At 28.1% G+C, this 12,774-nt stretch overlaps 1 protein-coding gene across 1 annotated transcript in view; it reads right to left on the bottom strand.

The window, feature by feature from the left end:
- CARPB (Carbonic anhydrase-related protein B) overlaps positions 1 to 12,774 on the bottom strand; it is a 102,207-nt gene that overhangs the window by 5,544 nt on the left and 83,889 nt on the right. The window contains exons 5-6 of the mRNA XM_088273213.1: positions 11,112 to 11,178; positions 9,111 to 9,265 (exon numbers count right to left, since the gene is read on the bottom strand). Coding sequence (XP_088129339.1) covers positions 9,111 to 9,265; positions 11,112 to 11,178 — 222 coding nt within the window. The remainder of the gene's footprint in view (positions 1 to 9,110; positions 9,266 to 11,111; positions 11,179 to 12,774) is intronic.

Raw genomic sequence — 12,774 nt, 5'->3', positions numbered from 1 at the left:
GTTTATATCACTCATTTCACAAGATGACGGGAACATGTGAACGTACAATAATTTTGTAAACTTAAAGTATGGTTATTGATTAAGCGGATTGATTTAATTTCCACAAGCCACAGGTCTGAGTGAGTAAATAAATAATGATTAGAACCTCAAAACTTGTTCAATTCCCTAAATGTAATTAATTGATTCCCTTTAAACATGTTAATGAGTGGCAATAAAGGTGCATTAATGAAAGTGTAAAAATGTAATGAAAAATAGTTTCCGGAAAATGGAAACTGAAAACATGTTACCAAATTGAGTACACGGTAATAAAACAAATAAATATCTACATCACAGGAAAAACAATATAACTCGATTATTGATGTAAAAATATAAAGATAATTGATTTAGATTGGAGCTAATTTACTTTAGAGCTAAAGATATAAATAAAATTAATAAAAAGCAAATTTACTAAAATATTTAAGACTGAATTAAATAATATGGATACATTTTGGTCCCATTATTCCTTTATCTTACTACGCAAAATCTCATTTTCTTTTTGTGTTTTAGGGAAATTCGTTATTATAAGGATATATGTAGGTATATATATATATATATATATATATATATATATATATATATATATATATATATATATATATATATATATATATATATATATATATATTTATATATGTATATATATATATATATATATATATATATATATATATATATATATATATATATATATATACATACATAAAAAACTTTTCAGAATTTGCTTTTTACTTTGATAAAATATGCAAAAAAATACATAGGTACCTACATATATCTTTAAAAATGGTACATTAACGAGCGTACTATTCTCCTGTTCTTGTATATTCGTTTGATGGGAAAGTAGTACCCCCAGTAAAGTGACATTTTGTTAAAGACAAGTATGAAATGAAAGTAAATAGCCACTCTTCAAAAGCTTTTGATCAGTATCCCGATACTATTGTATTCCAGTCATGAAAAATCACTGTAAACATAATGAGAATGCAATACCTAATAACAAATGGTTTTTCCTCGCAGCTTGCTGAGCGGCCGCACATATCCATTAATTAACCTCTAATAAAAATGTATTACAAATTTATGATGTTGCGGTTAGGAGGCGAGTGGACGAGCGAGTGAGAGTTATCGGAGCTGCACTGGGGAGAGGGGGACGCAGCACCCGCCCCCCACGGGGTGAGGGCGCTCACTCTGTGTTATTACTCGGCGTGTAAAACGTGGAGCCATTTGCGGCGAGGGGCTCATCGTGTGCGCGGCGGGCGCGGCGGGCGCGGCGCGGGCGGGGGGGAAGCTCGTAGTGGAAATTTTGATTTTGCATCGTGACAAACTGTCCTGATGGATACTTTTTATATCGATCTGTCAAATTATATAATTAGAGAAGTCAGTCGTACTAATACATAAACCGAATTTCTTAAGGATGAACAATTTGTAAGGAAGGATGAAATTTAAATTAGACACTCCAAAATAACTGTTTATAAATACTAAGAAATATGTAGAGTAGATATTAATAAAAAAAATATTTATCTTCACTAACATTCGAGATACAAGTTTTTGTTTGTATTTTATCATCAGTCCCGGATTATTTTGGGAGTATTATTACCTGAGGAAAGGGAAGAGAGAAGGTATAATAGGAAGGAAGAGCAGCAAAAATTATTGGTACCCTCGGGGTAGCAATCTCGTACTAGTACAAACTGTGGAAATTTGTACGTGTTGCTTTGGAAACTCGAGAAATAAAAAGCGATAAACTACTAAAAAAATATAAATGATAGGGCCAGAGCATTTTTTCAGCGAGATATCGCAATATCGTCCTAAAGGGTATATTCGTTAACGGAAATGTCGTTATAAGATTCCGGCTATTCACAAACATATTGATTAAAAGAAATAACATGCATAGGAGCTCACTGTTATGTTTGTGTAACCGGCGATATGACTTATCGGGGTAGCGTCGAGAGCGTAATAAATCTCTCATTACAGAACTCGCAACGTAAAATTTTACGACATGATTTTTAAAGCAAAATGTGCTTTTGATGATTGTTGTGACTGGCAACAATCTGTGTTTTTATATTTCAAATGTGTTGGAACTTAAATTCTATGCCTGTAGATATACATTTTGTAAACCCTGAATTAAAAAAAAATCATTCGTGTATTAATATAAGACAGGATTTCCCGTTAAATAAATAGTGTATGGGAATAGCTTGGTATCGATAATGTGTTGATCGTGAACTATCTCACGCTGAAATTAAGTCGGAGTGACGCATAATTTTTTTTTAAATCGAATTGAAATTATTATAAACCAAGTTAAAATTCACGCATGAGTAGTCATTTAACAAGTACCTATAGTACTACTTTATTAACGGTACACTAAAATCGATACGCAAGAATATAATGACGAGATCGTTAAATGATTTGACTATTTATATCGGTGATTTATATTCATCATAATAAAATACTTTGCAAACTATAAATAAATCATGTTGTTACTGTATGAAAAAGGGTTTTCTCGAATATTATAAAGGTTGTAGTTATATTGCGCGGTCTGGCGGGACGAGGAAGGGGGAAAGGGCTATGTTTTACCGCACGCCAAGCGGAAAACATAAAAATATGATTTATTTGAAAGCGAGTGGAAGAGAAGATAGGCGCTTCTCGGCGGACGCAGACGGCGAGAGGCGCTCGGCGCAAGGGGACGCGGCGCGACACGGCGCGCCCCGACCGATACGCCAGATAAGGCCCACCTCGCGTTCCCTACATTGTATTAGGGCCGGCCCTGTATTGGGGGAAATTCTTCAACTGTTCTACTATTTCACAAACTTACCTTTATGTATAACTTTTGAATAGATATTACTCAAATATCTAGTCCAAACTACGGAGAAAAAATACAACCCACAAATACTCATCAATCTGAAAAATACTTCAGAATTTCTCAACAACAATTGAAATAGATTACGTTAAATTTATGTTTAAGGACGAATTAATAAATAATAATATTTTTAATGCGGTGCCATCTATTGGGATCTCAAAAGTTATCGAAGCTATCCCAGGCCGGTCCTCCAGAGCCAGGCTCGGGACCTCGTGTAGAGACTCGTACGAGCGCTGCAGGGCCGGCAAGAATGCGGCCCCACCAGCTGGAGGAATGTATTCGACGGAGGACGGTATTCGACCCAATATCATTTTACGTCGCGTAATAAACGGCAATATATTGAAACTCCGTGTTCCTGCATTGTTTGTTTATATTCCATAGAATTCCTCTCTCTCGTGAGCGTTCTTAGTTCCTAGATAATGTAATATAATACATATTGGAAATAAATATCCTCGCTGAATTTTCCCATTTTTTTTATTATCTCTTTTTTCACTAGTGATTCTTTCATTTTCGTTTCCATAAAAATAAACCTTGTTTAAAAAAGAATTAATATTCATTTAGTTTATTAAATTTATACTAATACTCTGAGGTACTGCTGGCGATTTCTAACTGATATGATAGTTAGAAATAAAAATAAATAAAAATCTTATTTATTAAATATTAATGTAAAAATTACGTTACAATATGTGAAAATACATTTTCTTATAAAAATGTAAATGTTTTTTTAAATACTATAAAAAATATATATTCCGCGCTCTAATGGAAGAAAAACTCGTTTTAAATTAATAATACATATTGATTAATCAATTTCATATTTATGGTATAATTTCGATTTAAAAAAAAACACATACTTATCTATAAATCCAGAATCCCCAAAGCGATTTGATTTGATATTAAAACTTAAAAATTGTTTTAAAATAAATATTAAGATACATAATTATCTTTATTTGCTTTTGCTGAAAGCACCTATCTGCACATGTACTTGAATAGATCCTCCACTATAGTGAAGAATATAACATGAAAATCTCAATTACAAAAATCTCGAAGTGCTTTTTCATCTTAATCTTTACATTCCCCTCCAGTCTTCAAATGTTCGGAAAAGTCAGTGAGACGGAGAGAAGACCAATCAAAGCTAATTGGCAGTAGTACGTGTGAGGAGGGTGCGGGCGCGGGCGGGGGCGGGGCGCGGAGGGAGGAAGGGGGATTCCTTACCAACCCCTCGCGAACAGAAACCTTTCTTATGAAATTATTATTCTCGCGCTTTGAATAGAAATCACCCTGTTGTAGAAAATCACTCGTGTAGTATTAGTTATTTCACTTAAGGAAACTTTCAGCGAAATCTTATGAAATTTACCAAATTATAAATTAGACGATAGACGGGAAGGTTTTATAGATTATAAATTATAATTTATTAAAAATAGCCAATTCTTACATTGAAAACGGATTTATTGATAACGTCTATTGTCAATTCCATTTTTTACAGATATATATTTTTGTTGAATTTTATCGCAAAAAATATTTTGAAAATACCACGATAAAAAAGAAATTAACATAAAAGAGGCGAGTTGTATATATGTATGTATGTACGTGTGTGTGTGCATATATGTTTTTGTTTTACCTCCTAATAAAAAATAATCACTGCTAATTACTGTATTAATAAAAGATAAATATTAATTTCTTGTCCAAGTTATACATATAATGGAACAAATAATAATATGAATTACTTTTCCAATAAAGTAGTTCCGAAACTCCGTGTTAACAAAACGGTAATGTTTATTTAGTTAATTTCCGCTTTATCATCGGAATGTTTTTGTTTCGCTTTACGCTTCATTAGATCTGTATACTGGATAGTCCATACTACTCCCCAACGTAGAGTGAATCGTTACATTTCCCGTTTTTGTCCAAAGATTTTGAACTAAAATTGTTGTTTTGTTATACGTAACTCGATCGAGATGAACTTAAAGATTTAATTATTTTATTACCATTTATTCATTCATGTTCACTTTGAAAATTGATAAACAAAGTTTAAAAAAAAATCGAGATATTCAGATTACCTTAAATTGTATTAAAAAAAATATTGAAAAGTCCATTTGATTTTTTTTCATTATATGAGTCATGAAGAATAACTGTATTTTTAATGTGACTTTTTAATAAATCAAATAAGAAATGGAAGTCTTAAATAAAAAAAAACGAAAAGTGGTGTTATTAAAGAGAAAATAGATTTCACAACTTTTGATCCCCTGCCGTTTATCCTTTCATTGTAAGAAGCTCCTCCCGTTTTATCTGCTCCCGAGGTAATGATAATATTATTTGTTTTCAGAGTTCAGATGAAATCGACCGCCATTATCGAGAGCTTTAACTAGATTCTGAAAATTTCTCGACATTTCTCCTTTGGACGATTCTGTATCCAGTGAAGGAATTTGTTATTTCGTGATCAAATTATCCTTTTCAGTTGGAACGAATAACAAATAAGCACGTGGAATATTTATCAAGTAGTATCTTTTGAAAATATACATTTATCAAAAAGAAAAACATAAAGTTGTTTTATTAGTTTGGATTGTAATTCCCTATAGAGTTCAACCCCAAACTGTTCAAACGTGACATTGTCATATTCAATAAATTCTACCAGGGGAGATTTTCTAGCTCGCTGTGTTTTGTATAGGACCTTTATTGTAGGTACGTCGATAAACATTTCTTTTGATTCTCCGGTTGTGTAAATTTATTTATTTCTATTTCTAAGTATAACTTATAAAGTCCTTGAATGCGTACAAAATAAATCTTAAGGATTTAATAAAAAATGATAAAAAATTAAGTAAAGCTTTATTTACAAGTATTTACAGTACAATTTTACTGATTTTTAGTCGTATCCTTTGAGTATTCCATTCACCCTTCGTATCCTCTAAGGTAATGTAATATACTCACTATGGCACATAGTATCTATGTTATTAAGTTTTCGTCCGGAAGATAAATGAAGGTTTTCATCGTCTACGAAAGCATAAAAACGTCTCATTTTCATCGTAAAATGTTTAAGGTGTCTAGAAACGAGCTAATTTGATCAATTGATTGTGAAAAAATGAAATTTTAACTTACATTGATGAAAATAAAAAATATTTCTTAAAAGAAACTAAGTATTCTAAATTTATGCTCATTCAAATGGTTTATAAATAATACTGTTTCAATTTTCTTAAAGATAAAGTAAAATAATTTGATATTAAATAAATACAAAGAAAATATTTGGTTAGACAGACCGATATTTTTTATTCAAGAATATGTGTTTTTAAAAGTATGAATAAAGATTAAAACATAATTAAGATTTGTCTCGTAAAACTGTCATTGAACTCTTACGAAGGCATCTATCTACTTTTGAATTGCCCATTGTAATATGGCGGCGGTAAGGAGGGTAATTGAACACAATAAAAGAAATACCGTCAGTCAATCGTCGATTTGTTTGCGTCTGTCTGAGGGAGAATTTTCCTTCGGCGCCTCCGTCACATTGACACGGTGACAGGCCTCGAGCGCGGGGCTGCGTGGGGTGGGCGCGAGGGGCGCAACAAGTCTCGACCCCTCCCCGCCACCCAGCTCCGGGAGCAACAGGTAGGCTCCTCGTGGGTTAAGGACGAGACACACGCAGGCTTCGAGGATATTATGGGTGTTATTCTTACCGTTTATTTTCAATTGACAAATCTAAATATCGCAATTGAAAATGATAAACTTATACATTTTTTAAAATACAAATGGTGTTGCCTGAATATTAAGTAAAGGCAGTTGAAAAAAATTTGAGGTAGTTATTTATGGTTATTTATTTTGAAGTGGATATTTATTTATCCTTTTATAATTCAAGATTTTTCATAAATCCTTCAAATTGACGTTAATAATGTAGGGAAAATTTAATTACAAGTTAGACAATATTCAATAAAAAAATACTTTATCAATTTTGAAGTTATGAAAACAAAATACTTTAATAAATGTATATCGTTCATAGTAAGCTTGTATATATATTTATAGTGTCTCCAAATTTTAACCCTAGCTGCCCATTAACAATAAATTGATAAATGATTTTTGATAACGTAAGAATACTTTTATAACTCCTTGAATTTTTTTATAATCTTGTTTTATTTATTAATAAATTTTACATCTGATTTAAAATCTCAAACGTTCTTGATTATAAAAATTGTCTATGAAGTATAAATAAACTCACTGATAAGAAAGCTATTGGACAATTTTTAATTTTTTTGTTAAGATGAAGCTTATTTTCGACACTCTTAAATAAAAAATCAATACAAAAATTATTCTTTGCCTGTTTTTTTAAGCTTTTTTAAGTTTTTTTTTAAAATTATAACTTTATTTATTGACCATTTAAGGAAGTGTAGCATTAAATATTATTTTAAAGTATTGTACAAAATTACGTAAGTTTGTTACTAAAAAATAAATTTGTGTTTTAACCTCTATGGTTAAAAACAACAATGTTATAACATTTCTTTTCTTACATAATAAACAAGTAAAACATGAAAACATGTACTAAGTATTAAATTAATTAAATATATTAAGATTTTTTTCTTTTAAAAATATAAATATTTAAAAAGCATAAATATAGCATTAAATTATAATTTAAATGAATTCTTTGTATTTGTATACATTACATAATTTTTAATGGATTAATAAGAACTTTTGATGTTGAGTTTGTAGTTAAAATATTTTCCTAAAACAGTACAGAGTTGTGGCGTGGCTCTAAGGCATTCACGCGCCTGAAGGCATCCCTAGCTGAAATAATGATATATACTTGGAAAAGGACGCAATACAAAGATATTGTTTATTTATTTCCAGAGGTTTTATTTCTCTAAATATCCATTCCATTCAATTTTAAGATTCAAATTTCATTCGCGATATATTTGTAATGTATGTAATAAACAATTCTAATTTTGCTATAAGTATGTACAAGAAAGCTTCTGGGATAAAGCTATAATTATAAAACAAATAAATTTCATTTATCGATTTGGGATTCACTTTATGGTATAATATACTTGTATATATATGTATTTATATATTTTTATAAATATATATGTGTATATATTTATATATATATATATATATATATATATATATATATATATATATATATATATATATATATATATATATATATATATATATATATATATATATATATATATATATATATATATATATATATATATATATATATATATATATATATATATATATAAATATATATATATATATATATATATATATATATATATATATATATAATATATATATATATATATATATATATATATATATATATATATATATATATATATATATATATATATATATATATATATAAATATATATATATATATATATATATATATATATATATATATATATATATATATATATATATATATATATATTATATATATATATATATATATATATATATATATATATATATATATATGTATATATATATATATATAAATATAAATATATATAAATATGTATATATATATATATATATATATATATATATATATATATATATATTTATATATATATATATATATATATATATAAATATATATATATATATATATATATATATATATATATATATATATATATATATATATATATATATATATATATATATATATATATATATATATATATATATATATATATATATATATATATATATATATATATTATATATATATATATATATATATATATATATATATATATATATATATATATATATATATATATATATATATATATAATATATATATATATATATTTATATATTTATATATATATATATATATATATATATATATATATATATATATATGTATATATATATATATATATATATATATATATATATACATATATATATATAGATAGGTACATATTTCTATGCAGTCCGTACACTGTTCATAGTATTAAACACCGTATGAAAAACTGTACTGTATGAAAAACTTAGCTTTGAATATTTAAATATATTTTCATAAAAATGGGTTAGTCCAAAGATGCAAAAAAAATATAGAAAATCCTTTATTATATTAAACCATTGAATCAATGTAAATTTCCAAAATAATTTATCACGAATATATAGGCTTGGAGATCAGTTAGCAGTATCGCTCTTTTACCGACTAGACACTTTTATATTGTATTATATTGCTAATCGATAGATCAATGTATGAACACAAACCTGTTGTTTTGTAATGTAAATGGGTTTATTGATGATGACCCAAGTGACCGTCTCGTGGCACGCGGGAGCGGTGGTGGAGCCGTCATACGTCATGTAATACTCGGTGTCCGGCATTAGACCCCGAATGGATAGTCTGTTAATTTGCATCTCGTTCCCTGGGAAAATATGAAACATCGTTACTTAAACATTCAATATTGAAGTCGAAATGAAACAGAAACGATATTATTCAAGAGATTCGTTTATATTATGCGTTTAGGGTATACTTATGCGTTTTATTTATTTATTATTAACAGTATTCTTATAGATCCAACAAAAAGAGATAAAAAAATACAATAAAGTAGTGAAATTAAAAAGCATTATTTTATAAAATTGTTTAGAAAAAAAGCTATGTTTTAAAAATATTTTCAGAATTAAAAACATAAATAAGATAAAAAATAATCATTTAAACTATTAATTATTAAAAATAAATCTGTTAAATTGTACAAATTGTAATCATTTCATAGTAATAAATATATAACACTTGCACGCGTCGTTATATTTTACTGAATAAATTTTTATTGAATCTATAAAATTTAAAAAAATGTATATTATTTGAAACGTAATATAATGTTTATTATGTAGATATATTGTTTTGTACTTATTACATTCTGTAACATATTGATGTATAAATATAATGGCCTTTAAAAAATGCGTATTATGCAGTATTAACCGCCAACCAATTTATAATAATCTCTTAAAGAACACTTTAGTCAAAAAAGCAATGAATATTGAATAAATGAATTAATTTTTTTGTACAAAATATTTCATTTATTTTGTTTGGGAAAACAGAAAATTGCGGCCAACCAAAAATAAATATAAAATCACTCGCTTTTAAAATAACAATCCTCAGAATTCTGTAAAAGCACTTAAAATGGGAACTAATAGAACAATACAAAAATAATCCCATTATTTACTACGAGTAAAATTTCAAATGGAAAGGTTTTTATTTTTTTCACAACAGCAGGAAGTCACACATAATAATTGCCCAGCGATTCAAATTTGCAAAAAGAAAAACGTTTGCGTTCACTTGTATTTCGACAATGTATTTGAAAAACAACAAGTACCGGTTCGGCCATTGTTCACATAATTGCCAAAATAACTCCAATATTATGGTTTATGTGTTTAAAATAACAACACGAATATGATGCATGTATAGTCTGTCCCGGGAATTCCTCTGTGGCCAACATAATGGAGGCTATTTTTAAAATCAAATTTCCATTAGTGCTTCCCGTAGGTGATTTATTTGCGATTTTGTTATAGTCCGAATTATTAGCTAATGGGCTACGGATGTGCAGCGAAGGACTCTCCATAGTGAATACCATGTTTAAGTAGAAACATAATATGCATGTACACTATACATTTTTGTATTTACTTTAATTAAATAAAATGGTTGTTAAAACATCAACTAAAGTGAATTATAGAAAAATTAAGTGTTGGATTGGATATATAATATTTTACCTGGAAAATCAACCCAGTACGTTTTTATCGGATATGCGATATGAGAAGAAATCGAAAAATATTTTTCATATTTAATACTATAACACATTAAAATTTCATGTGTTTTTGGTTTTATTTTGAGGAACAATTTAAATACAATGCAATGGACCCATTCAAATTTCTAATGGGAACACGCATCGATGGACGTATTGATGGAGAGGGTTTGAATATTTTAAAAATATCTTCACAAGTTTTTTTGGTTGTAGGTACTATTTATATTCCATTGGCTTTTTGTAAAATGAAGTGGCCAATTATTAATAGTTGTATCTAAAATCAATTACAATATAACATAAGTGTGGAAAACATCTGAATGGTAGTAAAATCTAATTTATAAAGCACCATTTTATTCGTAATTTACTACCTCAGAGGCGCTTCCCTGTCATTTAATTCATCTTTCATTCAAATAAAACGTTCTTTAATATATTACGATATCAAATGATTCTTAAAAACACGTTTTATCCATACCTCCATATCGTATCTTCTCTAATTGCTCTGTTAATATTCTCAATTCTGGATTTGACAAGTCACCAAGCTGAAACAAAAGAATATTTTTTTGTATACATATTTTCCATTTTTACACGATTTTTTTTTAAAGTTGTAATTAATATTTGTATTTTTGAAATACAAGAATGAAGATAAAAACTTCAAAAGTGTTTTTCGTGAATTTGAAAATTCAGTATCTCGAGAGATATACCTGTATGTATATTATATTATAACAGATACACATAATTAATTTTAAAAAATCTGTTTAAATCGTAAAAAAATATTGAGTGTGTGTCTGGTGTATGTGTGTGTGTGTTAGTCGGATGTATTTTTGACACCTGGTATATTACACATATTTATTTTTTGGTAAAAGCGTTTCCAGACTATCATTTATTTATAACAAGGTTGACAAAACAGAGTGCAAAGATCTAATGTGCTGTTCCACAATTAATTGCTCGATACTGAATATTTGATAAATTACACAAAATATTTAGAGGAAGGAATTTGACAAGATGCTCACCTGTGGTAAGCTGTGAGATTAAAACAGTAACGATATTCATGTGTTACCCATCACTAGTGACATTTTCCATATCCAAGTAATATGGAGATGGAGGTGACGGAGGCGACCATCAGTGTGTCAGGTGAAAAGGGTGCAAGAGCTACACAACCCGGCTTTATTAAACTTGCTACTCAAAATACTAACATACATACAGACTGAATGGAAATTCTATTATTTCCAATTATTGTTATATAAAAATTGTTTATATATATACTGTAAAAAGATATTTGACCAGAACATTTAATTTTTACATTTGCACAATTCGAATTGTGTTATTATTTTTGATATGTCACGCATGTATACATAATATCTTTGTTAGTGTTTTTAACACCATATAATCAACTTTAGCGTTTAAATCATCGTATTTTTTTACATTTAAAAAATTAAATATGCATAATTCTAACGACACCAGGATTATAAAAAATAGGATCAAAACAAAAACAATTTATCAAGAATTTACATTTTATAGAAATTAGAAGATAAGTCTTATCATTCGCATGATAATAGCGAATGCTAACGGTGCCAAAAATAATAAAATAATAATACAGAAAATTTAATGCGATGATTATTGAGCAGATAGTACCACCAAGAAAGTAAAATTTCCATTTGATAAATTAGTGGCATCATCTGTTGAATATTAAAGTACTACCACAAAACGCCTCATAAAAATCCGTTGATTGTTATTCGTACTCCGCTCGCTAACACCTCCTGCTCACCTGTTCACCAGAAATAAATATAATATTCATGCAACCACTAAAATCTAAAGTACCTACCCGCGCACAAGCGACTACACAACAGTGTGGCGGTGTTTACATCAGCAGTACGAGAATAAATATAACGGAGTGCCCAATTAGCCCATTTAGTTTCTGTATTTCGTGAGCTATTTAGTTTCTGTATTTCGTGAGCTGGTATATTATAAGGAGCTTTGTATCTGAAATTGTACATTATAATTAATAGGCTGAAAGTGATATAAGAACATTTGGCAATCTTAAATGCATTCTTACATATTTTTTAAATATATGTATTTAACATATCAAAATATTTCATTACAGGAGTTTTTTCAAGATTAAGTGTAAACTGTATTGA

The sequence above is a fragment of the Brachycentrus maculatus genome, unplaced genomic scaffold (assembly GCF_059751285.1).
Source record: "Brachycentrus maculatus isolate JH-2025_06_01 unplaced genomic scaffold, ASM5975128v1 h1tg000560l, whole genome shotgun sequence".
Classification (NCBI taxonomy): domain Eukaryota; kingdom Metazoa; phylum Arthropoda; class Insecta; order Trichoptera; family Brachycentridae; genus Brachycentrus; species Brachycentrus maculatus.
This window is presented reverse-complemented; position numbering and strand designations above follow the sequence as displayed.